General features: G+C 41.6%; 1 protein-coding gene across 50 annotated transcripts in view; it reads left to right on the top strand.

The window, feature by feature from the left end:
* The window catches only part of SOX6 (SRY-box transcription factor 6), a 438207-nt gene that overhangs the window by 191566 nt on the left and 225525 nt on the right, over nt 1–21116 (top strand). For 37 of the 50 annotated variants that reach the window (XM_083403078.1, XM_083403070.1, XM_083403100.1 and 34 more), the window contains one exon: nt 16738–16948. In XM_083403078.1, coding sequence (XP_083259204.1) covers nt 16738–16948 — 211 coding nt within the window. The remainder of the gene's footprint in view (nt 1–16737; nt 16949–21116) is intronic. The other 13 variants (XM_083403087.1, XM_083403088.1, XM_083403096.1 and 10 more) reach the window with 1 other exon arrangement.

The raw sequence follows: 21116 nt of genomic DNA on the forward strand, positions 1-21116 counted from the left end.
TGGATTAGCATCAACAGGCTCCACCTACTGGTGAATAAACCCCCCTTTTAGACTCACCCCTCTCCGAGTGGGTGGAGTCAACTGACATGATCCAATGCCTAAGCCAATACCTTTTCACTTGCTGTAATCAATAAAGTTGTGGCCTTTTCTTGCCCATTAACCTTACATCACATGTCCGTGTGTTTTCATTCCACTACACGGGGATCGGGTCCTCGAACCACAACAATACCTTGTCATTATACATGTTATTAAGGGCCAGTAGTATCCAGCAGGTTTACAAAATCCCTTTACAAATCTGAATTATAAGAACATTTCCCCCAGTTATAATCTTTCATGTCTGACAGCAAATTTATTTATTTTTAATCATAGCTATCATTTTGTGCAAGACTTACAAATTTGGATTTTTGGGTCGCTGCAACCCCAACTACATTTGTAGATGTCGGCAAGCAACCTCAAAAACCTGTACATGTCTACTTTTTTCTGTTTACAGAAATATCTTTACAAAATGTCTTGTTCAGGGTTGCCAGACAGCTCCAGCAGCTCAAAACCTACCACAGACAGTGATTGAGAAACCAGCAACACATTTAAAGGTTTCTTTAATGTAAGCAACTGATAACATGGGAATTAGCTAAGAACAATCTCTCTCTGGTTGGCACATTGGGGGGGAAAACCCACTCCAAAAATTCTCCCAGAATTGCTTGTCCACAGATCCAGAAGTGCTTTTAGGTGTGAAGAAGACCTAAATGGTTTGTTGGGCAATGAATTTAAGGATTGTTCTGCTTTAATTGATTTGTTATCTTCGTGCTGTTGTGTTATGATTATTTTGTAGTTTCATTTTGTAATTTTGCATATTCTTTGTAAGCAGATTTAGATATAAATGGGATGTGACTAATAATTATGAATGATAAATACAAATTGCAGAATCCATAGGTGCTAAAGTCATGGACATGTAGTTATCAATCATTCTCCAGAGTCAGATGCCTAAGCCCTAGGACTGAATTCAGCCATAAAACCTCACCTGAAAGTGAAGCCCAGAACCTCAGAGTGGGCACCAATCAGTCCCCCCTTTCCATAGGACCCAACTCCAGGGGGCCGTGGGTGCTTGGGCACCCACAATAATATAGTTGTCGGGGCCAGGCACCCACAAATCAATAAGAAGCGCCAGCAGGCAGCAACAGTGCTGCCTCCAAGAGAGAAGTTCTTCAGTTCCACCCTTTACATCCAGCCAGCAAGGCACCCTTTCCGGGTGGGTGCTCAGATGCAGAGGCATGTGCAGGAATGTGCGTGTGACGTCACATGTCCACATTGTGGTAGTGGGCACCCCTGGCCTTCTCTTCCTCTGACCATCTGAATGAAAAGGCAGGTCCATAAGCTTAGCCATGGAAGATGTATCCATAGCATCACACAGTGGAACTGCTGGGGATACACAGATCTTTTGTTGTTGAAGTCGCCACTGCATGCTTTCTGACATGTTAGGAGATGTTGCACTTCTGAGCAAATCACTCATGTGTAGAGTTACATATTGGGGCCAATTCATAACGTATGAATAGAGGTTTTAGAGTGTCTACCCTATGCAGCTGTGTGAGATTAAAAAAAGAAAGTGGAATATGGAAATGGGCCTGAAAAAATTACTATACAAGTCATTTCCAGCATTCTTTGTATGCAGCACTTCTTAGTTATAACAAGAGTAACATATACTATATTGAATTTTAATGTTATCATTTTTTATTTTTTATTTTAAAAAAGACAACCACCACCAAACCCTACACATTGACTAGAAATGTTTTCAAACTTTCACTCCCTTTTGATATCAGGAATTGCTTTTCACTGAGTCCTTTGTGTGTTCTGAATGTCTGGAAGCCAAAATATTTTGTTTTAACTCCCACTCTATAGTATTTCCCAGCTGTGTACTTATATGGTGTAATAAAAGGATTTAACAAATGGGAAATAGCAGCTGCATTTGGAAATTCCTTTTGTGCTTGCTCTTCATTTGACAGATTCAGCAATGTGCAACAACTGCCATGTCAGACCTGGAGTGGCTTCCACTTCAAGTATCTCATCTCCATCCTGGTGGATTTTACAGTAGAGAAAATACAAAACAATTGGGCGGGGGTGGAGGATGATCCCATTGCACAGTTGGATATGCTGGCAGTCTGTTTCTATCCTTTGACAGTGTGTGTTGATGCTTATTTTATTGGAAAATATGGAGCTGCATATATATGCAACAATACACGTTTCATTCTTAAAGAATTGTCAGGTTTTATTTATTTAAAAAATGTTGTGTCCCTCCTTTCATGCAGATGAAACAATGCAGAGGTTTAAACCTTGCAAATCATGAGAGCTTGGAAGCAGTGTAAGAACTAGGCATATTTTGGGTATGGAAGGCAATTGACACTTGAAAACAGCAAAAAAAAAAAAGTTTAATAGTCAATAATACAGTAATTAGTAACTTATAGTATTATGGCTGTTGCTCATAGAGTCAATGCGGTGATATGCTGTGGATATTGATGTATAAATGAAACAAACTGAATGATCGATGAAAGTGCAATACTATCTCTATTTAGTGGTGGTTGCTCTTATCCTTCCCATTTCTCTAAAGTCCTTAGAGAATTTTGGGGGGCAAATAGACAGAAAGGGAAACCACCATATAGGAGGACATGAAATACATGCAAACTTGCAAACTTGTAAAGAAGAGAAAATAAAGATAGGACTAGGTGGGAAAGATTACTGAAGTGGATGTCTTATCAGCATACAGTGAGGGGAAAAAGTTTTTGATCCCCTGCTATATTTGCCCATTTGCCTTCTGACGAAGAAATGACCAGTCCATAATTTTAATGGTAGGTTTATTGTAGCTGTGAGAGACAGAATAACAACAGGAAAACCCCCAGAAACCCAGAAGACAAAAGTCGAGATTGATGTGCATTATAATGGGTGAAATAAGTATTTGATCCCCTATCAACCAGCCAGATGTCAGGCTACCTGGTATCTTCACTGTATGTAACGAGCTGAGATTAGAACCACCTCCTGTAAGGGAGAGGTCTTACCTGTAATCCCAGCTCATTACAGTCCCTGTACAAAAGACACCTGTCGACAGAAGCAATCAATCCAGCAGATTCCAAAGTAGCCACCATAACCAAGACCAAAGAGCTGTCCAAGGATGTCAGTGACAAGAACAGGGGTTTTCCTGTTGTTATTCTGTCTCTCACAGCTACAGTAAACCTACCATTAAAATTATGGACTGGTCATTTCTTCGTCAGAGGGCAAATGGGCAAATTAAGTAGGGGATGAAATACTCCCCCCCCTCACTGTATGAGAAAGAAGGGGCATTCTAGAGGCTGAGAGCCATTTCAGGTCATACTGTTCAGGGAACCTACTTGGGTCTACTTCTGCTAGATAGTATTTTTCAAGCTTCCAGGGCTATTTCAACCATGACATTGTAAATTAGCACCACAGGCCTGTGCTTAGTTTCTGGGATTGAAGCTCAGTTGGTTTTCATGAATTTCCCTCAGATATCTGTGTTTACATTTGTCCTCTAAGTGTAGGCAGCATTGTACAGTGGTACCTTGGGTTATGAACTTAATTCGTTCCAGAGGTCCCTTCTTAACCCGAAACCGTTCTTAACTTGAGGCGCGCTTTCGCTAATGGGGCCTCCTGCTGCCGCCGTGTGATTTCTGTTCTCATCCTGGTGCAAAGTTCTCAACCCGAGGTACTACTTCCGGGTTAGTGGAGTTTGTAACCTGAAGCATTTGTAACCTGAAGCATTTGTAACCCAAGGTACCACTTATCCATGTTAAGTTAGTTGAAAGGAACGTTAATCACGGAATTAAATCAGTGCTTCCTTCAGTGTAAGGGTTAGCAAAATAAATCCTATTCCATGCACAGAATTTACTGATTTAAGGATTCAATTACCGGATGTTCATCTTTAGATTTTGATATAGTTTGAATAATGCATTTCCTGCTAAACCAAATTATGTTGATTATCTGGCTAAATCTTTGTAGCGTGTGATAACATGACATAGTTCTGTAGGGTAAAACTGGTGGGACAGCAGAAGTAATTCTATCTGCATAGAGGCATTGCACAAATGAGGCATGTGCCGCTTCTCCTTCCCCTTGTGTATAGATATTCCAGTAGCAACGAAATGGCTAGTTATGTTGGATGTAGCAGATAAATTGCACAGATGACTTCTTATTCCAGAAGTTGTTGGCAATAGGACAGCCATGAGCCGTTTTACATAAGTAACACTTACCAAGTAGCATAAAGCAGGCCACAATTTGTATTCAGGCATTAAAATTTCCTTCAAAGAACATTTAAGTACCCCAAGCAAAGATCTTGGCTGTTCTCTTGCCAAACCTGGGATCTGTAGCTGTACACTCCGAGCGCATTTATAGCACCTTAACAGTCATGGCTTCCCCCAAAGAATCCTGGGTACTGTAGTTTAATCTTCACAGAGCTACAATTCCCACACCCTTAACAAACAACACTTCCCAGGATTCTTTGGGGGGAAGCCATGTACTTTAAATGTATGGTGTGTATAATGAACAAATACTGCAGGGTAGATCTGCCCCTGGATAACTGACATACCTTATCCTACCATTAGGCAGAGTAAAGCAGCCAGCTCAGACAGCATACATTCGATATCCTGAAAAGGCAGCAAATGGTTAGTTGTTTAATTTATTATTGTTATATTTTCCCTGCCAGGGAGGGAAAGGGAGGTCCTTATGGGACTTTCAGCATCAGGTCCCAAGATAACCTGACTGGCCCTGGGTGCTGTGCACCTTGATTTGGGGAAGGGGGCCAGGAGCAGCGTTTGCTGCTCTGTCTCAGGTAGCAAAATGTTTTGGGTTAGCCCTAATAACTTTCTGCCACAAGGAATTGCAGTTTCAATAGACTAAGGCTGCAATTCCATACACACGTGCGAAAACATGCACAGGATTGCGCTGTTGGGAATGAGGCCATAACTAGCAAGTTATTCACTGCATGAAACAACTGCAAACAACTACAGTTTGCATCACCACCAGAAATCAGGTGTTAGACAGAAATGCTTCCAGTGTGAGGATGTTGCATCTAGAAAGGGTTGGAATGTATGCCTCTTTAGAAATTAATTACAGGGAATGAAACTTCAGCTTTTGTCTGGGTGTACTGAGCTGATGGACTGTGTGTCCTTTTCAGTGGTTCTGAACCTCTGTATTTGGAAGCTCTTTCCACCTCCCCCTTTCCATTGCTGCATATTTACAATGTGTGTTTTGAAAGTAGCAGCATTTACATGCTCTAAATTGTTCAGTTTCTTTCCCCCTTTGGATGAGAAGGAATCAGGTATGCATGCTGATTAACACACTCCAGTCATTAACATGTGATTATGTGGGCTGCATATTGAGCACCTGCCAGAAGATAAAATCCAGTACTTTGCTACATCTGTGCAAGACTTTTTGCATTTCTTTTGTACTTTGACAGCTTGAGGGGGGGGATGGGTTTTGTATCTTTGTTCAGCATAATGAAGCTGTGTATGTAAAATGTTTTCAGCGAGGCAGGAAAAGAAACCATGGACATTCGTTTCAGTTTTTGAGGTTACGAAAAATCCAATAGCAAGGACTTTCACTGCCCTGAAAGTGAGACATGAATCAACTAACATGCTGTATCACTGACATTCACATGCAAGTTACAACATTCCCGCATGTTTATAAGGATTATCTTTTCTGGGATTTGGCCAGGGATATCCTAATTCATAACAGTTTTATGAGATACCTTTATGTCTCATAAATGTCCTCTTTTTATGTGACTCTTACACATGGTTCAGCAGTGTTTACCATACAGAAACACAAGGGCTATATGGCTTTCTCCCAACATTCCTCTGCAGGTGCTGCAATGCATGCATAGGAGAGCATGTTAAATGTGTGCAGTGAAGGATTTGTATGTATGGAAATGGCTAAAATAATCCATTTTTATTGTGGCTTTTACAATGGAATGCTAGTGGCATTTACAATGTGTAGTTTTGGTGTGTGAGCAAGGCTGCTCATTTTACTCTTAAGTTAAAAAGCCTTAATTTTATTCTCTTGCTCTATATGTGGACAATATATGTATATTTAAAAAATATTCCTTTCCATTGGTACAGAGGCGGAGCTAGCTGCTCCGTCACCAGGAGTGGCGCACATGCTGTGCCCCCGGGGGCGGGGCTAGCCACTCTTGGGAGCAGGGTGAGCGTCCCAGGGGGGCGGGGCGGCGACGTCACTCCTCCTCAGTGATGACACCTGGGGAGGGGACCGCACCTACCTCACCCTCTTCCTCCGCCAGTGCATGGGTAGAATGTTTTCTTTTGGAAGGAAGTTCCTGGTGGCTTGTTTGGTGGAATCTAAATGGTCCCTTTGCACTCACAGATAGGGTTTTGATCCAGAGAAGGTAGAGAGGAGATAAATTTGGTTAGTCCCTGCTTGCACTTCCCATATACTACCTTCCACCCTATTCCTGGAGGGATCCCCAACTCTCTGAAGATTCACAGGGTATTGGGGCTTAGGGGGTGGGGGAATGGACAAAAATGCTCTCCCATCCTCTTCCATTAGAGATGCCTTTGCTGGATTAAAAGCCCTTCCAAGAGTGCAAGGACACCAATAGGACTCCACCTTTTGAAATTATTTACGCAAAGTCCTTGGGCGTTCTGGTCATTTTGATACATGGGCTTCAAATATTTGAGTGATTAACTCTCTCAGTACTTCAGCAATATTTACTTGGCTATGTAACATTCCATGGAAATGTGTGCCCAGGATCTTATGGAAGAGAGCTGCTGGGTGGAGGGGGTTGTTTCATGGGGCAAGTTACCGACAGGGGAAGGGTTCAGCAGTCCTACCAAATGGCCATTGGACTGTTACACATGAATGCTGTGCAACACAAAACTTTGTCCTGGTTATTCCTTCTCTGTTTGTAAAACATACTTGACTTAGAGATTCAGCTTTATAGGAAAGCTTTAAAAAAGAAATAAAAGTGGAAATACACACTGAAACAGTCATTTATATTTTTTGTGGAACCAGGATAACTTGAAAACTTTATATTAACGTGATGACTATATAACATTTTTTGGGTGTTTGTGTGTCTAAATATTTGCTTTCATTATATGTTAACTCCATTGAGACCCAAGTGCTAGCCTGCTGCCGTATTTTGGAATAAAAACCATTCTGAATATCCAACGTTTCTTGGGTGTTTAGATGCTTGTGTCATATTAAATGCAAGGATTGATAAATATCTCTTCATAACTGAGGCCCCTCAACTGCATAGAAATGAGGACTCAAGCAACTCATTCATGTTAGTAATATTTATTTTCTGCTTTGCTGCCCACACATGCAAATGCTTTCTTTGAACTCCTATAGAAATAGCAGTTGCCTTGTGTTTGCAAGTGTTCTTGTTGGCTACTGAACAGGAAAGCATTAACAACTTCCAGTTTATGATTGAAAATTAAAGTACAAGTTACCATTTTAGACTAGTTTGTTTTTCATTTTGTTGTTTTTACTGATTCCCCCGCCCCTCCTATTTTCTGCTCTTAATATGTTGAAGCAGACAATAGTTTGCCAACAGTCTACAGCCTGTTGAAAGGTATTTTTCTGGATTTGGTTTACTCAGATAAGATTGAGGCATGCACAAAGTTATAATTTAAGAGATTCTTCCAATGAACAGGAGATCATGACAGGATAGGAGTATGCTTTTTATCTGATTCTGCTCTTAAGGTAGTAAGGACGACCAGCTTGCTGTGGTGATCCCTTCATAAAGTGTATATTTAGTTAGTGCTTAACTGAGACTAGGATCACTGGGGGCTCGTAGAACCAGAACCTGTTTCAGTGGCTATAAATTAGCTCTAGGATCCACAAGGTTGCGATAAAGTATATTTTATTTCCATGAACTATAAAGCATGTGAAATAAAGTGATGCTATATGATTTGGAGATACTGGTTTACATTGGGATCAGGCTGCAGGACCAGCCTTAGGCACCAGTTTATTTTGGATCTTTCTACCTTGTTTCAGCACCATGTACATTCATTAGCGGAGGCAGTATGTCTCTGAAAATGCGTTGCTGGGAATCATGAGTGAGAAAGTGCTGTTGCATTCATGCCCTGTTTGTGGGTTTCCCAGGAGCACCATGTTGGCTGCAGTGAGAACAGAATTTTGGATTTGATATGCCACTGGTGCTGCACTTAGGTTGTTCTTTTAGCAATTTATATCCCACTTAACACCATAATGTTTCAGTGGTATACAGCAAGGTTAATGCAACTATCAGTTGAAACTAACTGGACAACTTGCTGAAATTAAAAGGTTTTCACTGGTCTGGAGAAGTTCAATAGGGAGGAGCCTGTCTGATATCATCTGTGTGTGTGTGGGGGGGGGGAGGTGAGTTTCACAGGACTGGCCCCATAATATTGAAGGGAGCGATGTACATCCAACTGTGATTAGAATGAAACACACACATATATATATCGAGAGAGAGAAAGAGAGAGAGGGGTGTGTGTGTGTGTGTGTGTGTATAACAGCCACTGGTTTAACTGGCATTCTTAACATGAGTTGGACTGGTTTCATTTGAACCATGACTGTGGATGCTCTCAGTGAAACTCGCTAAAGGTCTGGTAAAGTGGATTTGTACGGAGGGAATAGCCACACTCAGTCTCTGAACCTGGAATTAGCTGCATGTCCATATGGGGATCACATGCTAAGAGGACCAATTGGCAAAGCATAGATGGTTGTTTCATGCAGAAAGTGTGTTCCATTGATATTTTGTTGGAAAACAACATTGTTGGTGGCATCTGTGTCTTGGGAGACAATGGAGGAGTGTGCCTTTGAGGGTGAAGTCAAACTGCTGGAAGGTTACAGTGCCTGCTGTGGCTGTAGAGACCTATATGGGAGAGACATGTTTTCTTCCAGCTGGGGCAAATGAAGGTGTCCAATTGTGCTGCTGCAGGTGCAGCATGGTGTTTATTTTCTTTGTGCCCCTTCCAGCAGTCCTTCCTCCTCTCGTCACTGTCTGTATGGGGACATTGCCTGTCTGCATATGGGAAACACCAAACCTCCACCAACAGCAAGGTTACTTTCTCTCTGTCTTGAAATAAAATGTATGAGGACACTGAGAGAAAATAAAGGAAAATAACCTTAGACTTTGTTGATCAAATATCTGGGAATCCTTCAGACATTTGTGTCAGGCATGTAACACAATTATTACTGAAGTCATTTGCCTTTCAAGTAGCTAATCTAATAGGTGGATCAGATTTCCAAGGAAATGTCAAGGAAAGTCCTTCCTTGCACCTCTATTTCCCACCTGTCCAGTTTGCACCTGCAATTTTCTGTCAGCTCAGATCTAGTTGTTGTTAGTACGCAGAAAGAGTGTCCAGTTGCCTCATTATCATCTCTCTTCTGTCAAATTGTGAAGTAGCTTTAAGATATCCTTACGTGCATGTATTTTAATATTGGTGCTGTTTGCATTTTTAGATGTTTCAGACAATGTCCTTCCAAATTCTTGGGAGCTGGTTGGTTCTCCTGCAGGAAAAATGTGTTTGCTTCTAATTTAGATTTTGATAATATACTTCAGCTATTATTAGATAAACTAATAGTCCTTCCATTTGCTTGCTTAATCCCTTGAATACCTTTCTCCCTGTGCAGTTCTCTTCTCAACTACATGCCTTCTGTTGCTGATTTGAGAGGCAAATAAAGATCAGAAAGAAAACCCACTTGGTGCCTGGTGTTTTTAAAGGGGCAGTATTTATCTGAAGTGAAGGTTGTCTTTCCAATGTTTAAAGGACCAATTTCCTTCCGAATCAATTTAGGATAAGGTTGTTTTGATAAAGGATCCAATGCAAAGAACTGGACATTGTTGTTTTCCACAAAGGAAGAGGGCACTAAGATTAATCATTATTTTTGCCATGATCTATATGAATAGAGGGACGTGGGTGGCAATGTGGGTTAAACCACAGAGCCTAGAACTTGCCAATCAGAAGGTTGGCGGTTTGAATCCCCATGACGGGGTGAGCTCCCGTTGTTCGGTCCCTGCTCCTGCCAACCTAGCAGTTCGAAAGCACGTCAAAGTGTAAGTAGATAAATTGGTACCGCTCCGGCAGGAAGGTAAACGGTGTTTCCGTACACTGCTCTGGTTCGCCATAAGTGGCTTTGTCATGCTGGCCACATGACCCGGAAGCATGACCTAGAGTCGGTCATGACTGGAACTAATGGTCAGGGGTCCCTTTACCTTTACCTATATGAATAGATGGAAATTCCTTTTACTCAGAGCAGGCCTGCACAGGGTGTGGGGGACTCCCTGGTCCTGAATGGGGTAACTGTGCCCCTGAAGGACCAGGTGCGCAGCCTGGGAGTCATTTTGGACTCAGCTGTCCATGGAGGGGCAGGTTAATTCTGTGTCCAGGGCGGCTGTCTACAAGCTCCACCTGGTACGCAGGCTGAGACCCTACCTGCCTGTGGACTGTCTTGCTGGAGTGGTGCATGCTCTAGTTATCTCCCGCTTGGATTACTGCAATGCGCTCTACTTGGGGCTACCTTTGAAGGTAACCCGGAAACTGTGGAACACCCTCTCTTCAGATGTGAAAGAAATAAGCAGCTATCTTATCTTTAAAAGACATCTGAAGGCAGCCCTGATTAGGGAAGTTTATAATATTTAATGCTGTATTGTTTTTAACACTCGATTGGGAGCCGCCCAGAGTGGCTGGGGAAATGCAGCCAGATGGGTGGGGTATAAATAAATTATTATTATTATTATTATTATTATTATTATTAATGACATTGACCAAGTTAAGTCCATTAATTTCAGTGTGATTTGGGTTTATCATACAGAAATGACAACCTTTCTTCAGTGGTGTCCCTGAAGCATAGTTTATAGAAAATAAATCATCTGGCTTTTCAGTACAGAGAACTGGTTAACACAGGATGGTCATGGTTTGGTTTTGGATTTATGCACTCCAAATTCCTTTACTTCTTTAGTTGGGAAAATAAAGTTTCTATCACATAAGAACCAGAAAATTGTAGTTGACCTTCAGACCAGATTGAAACTTACACTTTAAATCAATGGTTCTCAAACCTTTTCTCTGGGCCACTCAGAATAAAAATTTGCTCACGCCAACATGGGTGTAGCCAGGATTTTTGTAAGGGAGGGCAGGCTTATGTTAGGGGGGGCATAACCTCAGATTGTATTGATTTTTATTGATTTAGAGGGATAACTGCCCCCCTGCCCCCTCGGCTACGCTCATGCATGCCAATTTTTTTATTGATAAAAAATACTTTGGAAACAAAAAGAAAGAACTATTATACTACATAAATGTTTAAACATTTCTTTGATTGCCCTTGAATCTTCTCACCGCACTTGCCACCCTCGCCAGCCACAGCAGTGTGGTGTACTACACCCTTTGAGAACCACTGCTTTAAATCCTGGGTTTTGAGGGCAAAGCTTGCAAACCACAGTTTGCTGGTGCAAATGTATTAGAAAACTCTTGTTTGCATAAACTAGAAAAGGTGAATTGGAGTGTGGAAGGAGGGAGTTCACAAATTTGTGGTTGGTTTGGCTATGGGAAAACCTAAGTGTTACATGTTAAAGTATGGTTCTTTTGCTAATACTGTAAATGGGCACATGTCTTCTTCAGCCAAACCTTACTTTTTGTTTCTTCGAGCACTGCACCAAAGCATTAGCATACATTGTGCTTTGCTTATATAGATGAACTGAAGCACTCTTCAGTTCCACTGAAATAAAAGACAGCCAATTGCTTCTGTCCCATTCACTTCAGTGAGTGTCTTTCCCTATAAAGGTAGGAGTTTCTAAAAACAAGATTATTAAAAGCAGAGAGATAGTTGTGGAGATTTTGCATGACTGTGTTGAACCATGTTGTATGGTTGACTGGGTTAGTGCATTCTCAGTGATGCAAAGATGAATTTTAAATGACTATATTGGTAAATAGAATGCATTTCCAGCAGTTTTACAAGTGCTGCCTCCTTTGTAGGTGATGGCAACAAAGCCATGCTATGCATATAATGCACCAATGAATGATGGTTTCTCATCAACATCATCTCCGAGGTCAGTGGCCCTTAGTAACCACAGTTGCCCATTGTTTGTTGTTTATTCTGCTATTTGACACAGCCACTCCTTAATCTCTACGTGTTTACAGTGAGAATGCATGCCTCACAATGTTGCCAGCAGCTAACCTTTGCCAGCACACTTAACTTAGAGACTTTTAATTTGACCTATGGCTTATGTCCATGGGATATTCACTTGATGATATTCTCATCCGAAAATGGAAATGATTGTATTCTCATTTTGAAAGGATGCCATTATAACTTGACTAGCTTTCTGTAATGTACATTTGCAAATGAGCTTTTGTTTTCGGTGGGGAAAGGAGTGAAAATGAATTGTGGAGCTATTTATTCTATAAGATTAAGACATCACTGGTGTTGAATGCTAAACCTGCAGCAGGATCATGTGACCTGATAGGGGATGGCTGCCGCTCAATGGCACAGCGTGTACATTGCATTCCAAAAGCTCCAGGGTTTCCTGAAACCCTGGAAAGCTGCTGCAAGTCAGGGCTGGGGAACCTTTTGCAACCCAAGGGCTGCATTCCCCTCTGGGAACCTTGGGGGGGGGGCACATTTCTGGGATGTGTGACATAAGTGGGTGAAGCAGTGAATTAAAAATTTACCTTTGTGTAGTAGGCTACTTTTTGCACACTCATACACCCTTTTTTAGGGGACGCGGGTGGCGCTGTGGGTTAAAGCCTCAGCGCCTAGGGCTTGCCGATCGAAAGGTCGGCGGTTCGAATCCCCGCGGCGGGGTGCGCTCCCGTTGTTCGGTCCCAGCGCCTGCCAACCTAGCAGTTCGAAAGCACTCTCGGGTGCAAGTAGATAAATAGGGACCGCTTACTAGCGGGAAGGTAAACAGTGTTTCCGTGTGCGGCTCTGGCTCGCCAGAGCAGCGATGTCACGCTGGCCACGTGACCCGGAAGTGTCTTCGGACAGCGCTGGCCCCTGGCCTCTTTGAGTGAGATGGGCGCACAACCCTAGAGTCTGTCAAGACTGGCCCGTACGGGCAGGGGTACCTTTACCTTTACACCCTTTTTTATCATCTGTCCAGGCAAGCAGGAGTCATTATCTGAGTTCAATGGCAAATTTTGGCCAGGGAGAAGTACTCAGGGAGAGTCTGAAACAAGGCCAGTGAGGGGTGTAGCCTGAGGATAGGGAGTGTGGCCTGACATAGAGGCTTGAAAGGCTAAAATTGGCCCCTGGGCCTGAGCCCCCTTCCCCACGCTGTAGAGTGGCAGTACAGAACAAGATGGATCAATGTTCCAATTTGGTATACGACAGCTTTCTGTGTTTCCTATCTCTATCTGTTTCAAGGCACTAAAAGGCCTTTTCCAAAACAAATGATGACCAGTGCTGAATTAGCATGTTGGAAGATTCAATTCATTTTATTTGCTTATAATGAAAGGTTGTCACAAAGAGATAACCCAAAGAAACAATATAACAGTCGAACAACATAAGAAACTTAATACTCACAAAATGTGAAGGGCTGCTGAGGTAGTGGCAACTCTTAGGACATTTAACACAGCACAGGATATACAGTTTGCAGTTATTTTAACAATACTGTATTATATCAGATGGTCGGCAAGACCGGAAACTGCTATCGACTGGACACATTTGTTTCTAATCTTAGAGGCAGTCACAGCAACAATAATTTTCTTGTAACACACATGCTCTTGGAACATACAACAAAGGTCTTTTCAAAACAAGGATTCCCCCATTTGTATGCGAACAAACACAAGGAAAATCCTGGTCATAATCTGTTCCTAAGTGTTGTCTACAACACACAATACCAATACAGTGTCATTGTGAATGGTATTTTCAACCAACCCTTGCCCACTCACACTTTGCTGTGGGTTTATTGGGTTTTTAACATATTTAGCATCCAAATGGGTAGATGGCATTGTTTGAATTCATAAGGATGAAAAAGCTTTGTTCATTGATGAATGCCAGGTCTTGAAGGCATGCTTGTCAAGCATGATCAACTATTAAAACGCTCACACAATATTGGTATCACAGAAGTGTACCCAAAATCCATATCCCATCAAAAGTTGTGTCACAACTTTTACATTTTGCATTTACAATCTCAAGTGTTCTCAGTGACTCCATCAACAGAGGAAAGATTGAAAGTCTTGCAGTTGGTCCACAAAACTTTATATTCAGGTAATGTCTGCCCGACAGTCAAGAAGCTGTGTTTGCCTGGGCCTTAATATAGGAGAGGCTATGTGCAGCATTCAGGGGTGAACCTAGGGGTTGATTAGGTTGGCCCCCCACCAGGGGCACATGCCCAGGGGTGTGCAAAAATGTGCACCTCTCAGGCTCAGAGTAGCTCAGAGCCTGGCTGTCCATGCACACCTAGGCTGTATTTCATTGCCAACATCTCCTTGCCAAGGGTGCATGGAACCATATGTGTGTGTGCTGATACAGCTTCTTGCCAAGGGCACAAGGGAGCTTAGGTATGCCTCTGGCATTGTTGCAGCTGACGTCCCATGAGGTACATATACAAGCCCAAAAAACTTATTTTTATTAGGTTGCCTAGTCCTCACACTTCCACTATGTATGTTAATTGGTCAACAGTGTTCATAACAAAGATGTTTCATGCACAGATAACAGAAATGGCTGTCTTACTACTGGAAAAGTTTATTATTGCAAATGCGGTTTGGGAGGAAATTCAGGAAGGTAGCATATTTTGGAATTAATTGATTTTTAGAATTCACCTCAATAAAAGAAAGAAAGGCTATACCTGATCAGGTTTTAATTTGATAATATTTATTTCTATCAAGCTTTCAGATTCTGGAATACCCTAAATAGTACATTACTTAAATGTTAGGAGCCCTTTTTGTTGCTATTAAATTGCGAAAATCACTGAAGATTTAATAGAAAGGAAGGATTTCTCCCCTCCCCCAGCCATGAACAAGAAGTAATTGAAAAATGTGAACAGTGATTAAGGCTGTATAGTTTGGCTATGGGCAAATATCAAAACAAAGATTGAAATTCTTCAATACCATTAACTAGTATTAACTAGAAGCCCCTTAATTCTTTGCTGCTGGGAAAATTCTTGCAGACCATGATTTTTAAGAACCTACCATTTTACATGGAAATCAGAGACAAAGATGCCTAGCATTCTACTGGGGTGACCTCAATGGGTATTTCATAGAGATAACCAAATTTTCTTGAGTATCTGTTTTCAGACTTGCTTTTACGTGGAGCAACTAAGGAAATTGCATAATTTTTTTCTGTCCTTTGAGTCCTGGACATGAATCACAGCTTAGTAGGTGCCATGTAAAAGCTCCCAAACACTGATTTTTAAGGTTCTGGGTAGAATTAGATGGTCACTGAAGTAGCTCACAGGGCAAAGCTCAGGGAAAATCCTAAGCCTTGGGAGCAAGGGAGCTGTGCAGTTTCTGAGACTGCTGACCTGACTGAGCTAAATCATATTTAAATTGCTGTGCATACGTTCCTTATGCCCTTTCCCGAGCCTGTGTGGCCACAAAGAGTACTTGGGGGTCGTCACTAGTCAGCCCGCAAGGGGGGGGCAGGGGTTTACAATCTTTAAAGGGTTTCTGCCTAAGCCATAGCTCAGTTAGTTTCCTGAGCCCACCAAGCCAAGGAAGGCAACCGACTGATGGTTAATTCTTTCTTGACAAACACATGCACTTACAACAACTTTTAAGGTGCGCTTGATACACACGCACACATGCTGCTATTGCCCGCAGCTGGCCTTAAGTATTCCACTCATCTGATGGAGTGTTCGCACGCAACCTGAGACATCTTCTGTATAGAAGTCATAGCTGCTCTTCCTTCTTCTTTCTCCTTCCTGGTTCTAGGAAGGAACCCCCTGCAGGGCAGGGGGTGGTGGGGATTCGACTGACTTGCCCCTTACCTGAACAGCCTTTTTCTGTGCTTCTGAACCATCCTGTGCCCCTACCTCTGCTCTCTGACTGCCCCAACCTTTTATCTCCCCCGCCCTCCTGGCTTTTGCCTTGTAGGTGTTACCAAACCCCATAAATTTCTGACCCCCTCTCCGGCCTACTTTCCTCTGCCACACACTTGTCAGAGTCCTGCCTGTCCCTGTCAGTTAGTCAGGGAGCTTCCTCTTGTTGGTCAGTCAGGTTACATCACATCTTTGTTGGCAGGCTCACCTGTCACCTTCATTATATATCTTTAGGTGCCAAGCAAAAATGTTTCTCAATACCCAGGCCTTTGGCTGATTAACATTCTATGTCCTTTAAATGTTAGGGGGGTTATTGGTTTGTTATTGGTTTGTTTTTATTATGTATTTTGGGTTCTCATTTTGTATTTTCATGTTGCCCTATGATATTCAGATGAAGGTTGGTATACAAATTCAATAAAATAAATAAATAACTTTCCTGAACTGTTTTGTGTGGGTTCCCTCGTTTCCCAGAGTCTTCGCGTATAGATTTTGGAGTCATTGCACACTTTCTTCTAGTAGCCTAGATTTATAAATAGGTATGTAAGAAATCTTGAGGAGGCACAAAACAACAACAACAAAAAGAACACCTTACTGAAAAATTGAGGTATCTGGGTTTTTTTGTCAATAGCAAATGCAAAAATAAAACTAAAGACTGTTTTGGCTTAGGTCAGGTTTTTTTAATGTTCAGTTGCTGTTATGTAATAACAGATATTTCTGAGATTGTGGGGCTTCATTTATTCTTGCATTATTGTCTTGTTTCTTTACAGGAGTCAGAAAGTAATAAGTTATGTTCCTTATATTCCTTCCGAAATACTTCTACCTCACCACATAAGCCCGAAGAAGGAGGTCGTGACCGCAGCGAGCTAATGACCAGTGTTAATTTCGGAACTCCAGAACGCCGCAAAGGAAGCCTTGCCGATGTGGTGGACACACTGAAGCAGAAGAAACTCGAGGAAATGACCAGAACTGAACAGGAGGGTATGTACAGACATAACATATTTTGATTTCCTTCTCTTTAGTTGATTTCAGCCCTTAAGTTATAATTGGTAAGGTGGATTTACACCTAAGACTTTAGTTCACCCATGTTTAAAGGTCTACTGCTAAATTTCATATGGAATGTTTGTATTCACCCCGAGTCAACACACACACACACACCACACACCACTCATAGTGTGAAATAATACATGAACTTATTTATAAATTTGTTTTGTACAACGTAATTAATTAGACTAGATTTTGTTTGAGAATTCTGTAAAATGGTATAAATGGTATGGTGGTACTTGTACAATACCTTCTTTTTATGATACCAGGTTTCATCTAGTAAGTAAGTGGATCTCAATTTATTTGCCATTCTGTGTTTAGCACTTTCAGGAAATTCTGATGCATGGCCAAAGTTGACAGGGTTTGGAAAAATGCAAGTGAGGGAAAGATATTGCCTCTGACAATTCCCCATCTCCCATTTGGGGATATGTGTTTCTTTGGTATATGAGACCTGCTTTTAAAATGGCACCAAGAGCCTCTTAAATTATGCTTCCATAAATTCAAAATGTTATTGAATGAGGCTGAACTTTTGAAATGTTTGGTAGCTAGGTAGATAGCTTCCAACAGAGCCTTTGTATATTTATGCCACAATCCCAGTGCAATGTTTTATATGCTTTTGTCTCATTGGTTCAAGTAAGATTTAAGCATATGCAATTATTTGATGAAATTAATTCTGTGGCTTCTGCCCTTCATGAAAACTTCCCTATGTTTCAAAGGACAGTTTGTGGTTCAACTGTGGGGCCTTGAAAGAAGAAGAAACAGTACCCTACTTAAGCGAAAACAGATATTTGGGTCTCCACTACATCTGCTTACATATTACACTGGAGCAAAAAAAAATTGTGCTAAATTGGAAATTATTGCATGCAATCTATTTCAGATATAAATATATTTGTTAGAATTTTCCTTGGGATTAGTTTAGCGTGACAGAGTTTGAGATACGCCAGCCTTGCCAGATGTTAGTGCAGACTTCTTCAATCGGGTGCCCTCCAAATGTTTTGAGCGACAATTCCAATCAGCCCCAGCCAGCAGAGCCATGCAGGGTAGGGCTGATGTCAATTGTTGTCCAAAGCTTCTGGAGGGCACCAGATTAGGGGAGGTTCAAAATTCAGATAGTAGGCTCAGGCCCATGCATTTTCATGGCAGGGAAAGGAAAATGGGAAAAATCCAAAACGTCAGGGTTAAGCTCTAACACTGCATTTATAAATGGAGAAAAAACTATATGTAGAAGTAGCTCCATGACAGATTCTACATCCATTTCTTGGCTTGGTTTCTATATGACAAATGCAAAGTTAAATATGTTCTGTATAGGTGTCTTAAGCATCACTACAGTGATACAATGTCCCAGATTTTTCACAGCCATCTGTCTTCAGACTTAGAGGTTTGATGTTCTCCCCCCTCCCCCCCACCTCAAAATAAATTGTTGGCTTCAGTTGGATGGCTAGACTAGTTGGATGGAATCTATTTTAATTTTAATTTTGTTCTGGCTCACTTTTCACAGAAGTTTTTTTTTAATGTTGTTGATCACATTGCAAGGTAGCTAATACTTGTTTCAAGAGTGTTTTGGATGCTCTGTTGTATAGCAGTGTGCATGCAAAGATCCGCAAGACCTGTATTTCAGGGGGAGGCTTTATTTCATTCCCTCCCCCACCCATAAAAAAAAAAAATGAGCAGAACTACATTCATAGGATGCTCCTGCTGGAGGAAAGGGAATGTGTTTTTTTGCTCCTTCCTCTTGCAGACCCCTCTACCTCTTGAAAAGCTACTGTGGAGGGTTGGTGAACCCTCTACAATGGCATGGGAGGTGGCACCATCTCCGCCCGCCCCTGGTGTGTGATTGGTGAATCAGTGGAAATTGTCTCTTCCCTCTTTCTAGCAGTGAGTCTCTGCTGGATCTTAGCCCATTCTGCAGACAGAAGGACTCTTTCCATTCATGGAAGGGCAAGTTTGGATTCAAACCATTGTATTTCTGTTGAGTTATTTTACATTCTTGGCTGGCTTTTGCAAATGAGGGAACTTAAGTGCCTGTTGCTAGAAATAAGCACTGAGAATGTACAATGAAAAATTAATTTACAACAGATAGTGTCAGCCCTATGGTATAATACTACAGAATTTCAGACACTGAATATTAAGTCATTAAGACATGTTTTGGTTGCTCATGTTTTCGTTGCTCGTTTGGTTACTGTTCAACAAGTATATGAAGCCTCTTGGACAGGCATAGGCAAACTCCGGCCCTCCAGATGTTTGGGACTACAATTCCCATCATCCCTAGTTAACAGGACTAGTGGTCAGGGATGATGGGAGTTGTAGTCTCAAACATCTAGAGGACCGGAGTTTGCCCATGCTTGCTCTCGGAGTTGTCATCAGGCAATTTGAGGTGAGGTGCCATCAGTATACAGATGATAGCCACCTCTGTTTCTTGTCATCTGAGTCAGGTGAAGCGGTGTAGGTGCTTGATTAGTGTCAGGAGGCATTTATGGGCTGTAATAGGACCAGAGGTGCCAAGTTGCGCCAAAGATTGAGGTCGCCCATTGCATGTTGTGCTTGTGTGAGGTCACATGCCTTTGGTGCCATTAAAATAGTTTAAGCCATTAGTTTCAGTAATGTATTGTGTTTCCTTCAAGAACTAAAATAACTAAGTTCTTAAAACTTTTGTTGTTATTGCAAATAATGTTGTGCATGAATTCAGGTCTTGCAATACTATATACTTTATTACAAATAAATAATTTATTCTTGGCTGTGATAGTTGCCAGTCATATCAGAGAAAATGTCTAGATGAAGTGAATGGGTCACATCTTTTGGAAATGAATTTCTTTGATCCCTACATATTTGAACCTGTGGAACAGGAGTGGCAAACACACATTCTTAAGTTGGTTTGCTGGTGGGTTTCTGCAAATAAAATTAAACTGACGTATTTCCCCCACATTTTGCCATCTTCTAGATTCATAAAACGGTATGCAAATGCGGCCAATTATTGCAACTAGCATATGCAAATTAGCTGTGACCTTCTGTCTTACATTTCTGAAGTGGCTTTCACTGGTGAGCTAGTTGTCCACCCCTAGATCAATACAGCCTTCCGATCATCATTTACCTTTAATAAATATATTGGCTGTCATCCTGTGGAAAAACTTCTATGCGTAGCAACGTGCTTCACACAGATGTATCTTTACATCATTAGCTATCTTATATCATTCCTACTGTATTTAGGGTCTGGTGCCTTGCTTACTACAACTGGCAGTTCTGAACCAATGAATGCACATTTAAATACTTTAACATGTCTAAGTAAATCTATTTAATCAGAGTCCTTTGGCTTCTGGAAATAAGTTGTCTAATCAAAATTTCACTTGAGCAGCTGTGACTGAGGAGGTCAACAGGCCCTGCCTAAGAGAATATGGCCCAGCTGGTTAAATCTGGTTGTTGTAGTGATTTAAATGGTCAAGTGCTGCTTGTAATCCAGGACCGTCTGTCTGTAAAAGGAACATTGAGTACTTCAGCATAATGTACAGCTGTTTTAATCTGTCCTTAATAATAGCACTTCAGCCGGTATCATGCCCAACTCTGTCACCAAACCAGTGGAAACCATTAGACTAATATATAGGAAGCTGTACATTGCCTCCAGTTGTTGGAGCATAGCTCCCCATTCCTTTCCACCCGAGTCATTCGATGGAAATTATTGGCTGCCTGAAGCCTAAACGGGTTTTCCTTCAACAGCATGGGTATTGTAGCCAAACTACAGGCATTCTAGACTCTATCAAAATACTTGATAAGGTACCAGATCTGATCTGGGTTTGGGATGCACCACCACCCACATGTTGGTAGTAAACTCTGATAGCCAGTGTTGATATTGGTTTCATCTGTGTCTTTTTCCCTTTCCTTCATTCATTTCAAGCCCCCTTGCTTGACCTCCTTCCCACTTGCCAAAAGCAATGGGAAAATATTCTTTTAAGGGTCTTTATATTCTGATCAAGGTATAGTTCATCTATTTAGCAGAAGGAACTACTTGTTTGTCTTCCTGGGGGTTTTGCTTTTGAAAGACCAGTGAGGTCTGCAAACTCAACAAATTTGTGGCCCTGCACTGAGGTACTCAGAAAAAGTTGCCTTGTTACAA

Source organism: Podarcis tiliguerta (assembly GCF_965153285.1).
Source record: "Podarcis tiliguerta genome assembly, chromosome: 1".
NCBI lineage: Eukaryota > Metazoa > Chordata > Lepidosauria > Squamata > Lacertidae > Podarcis > Podarcis tiliguerta.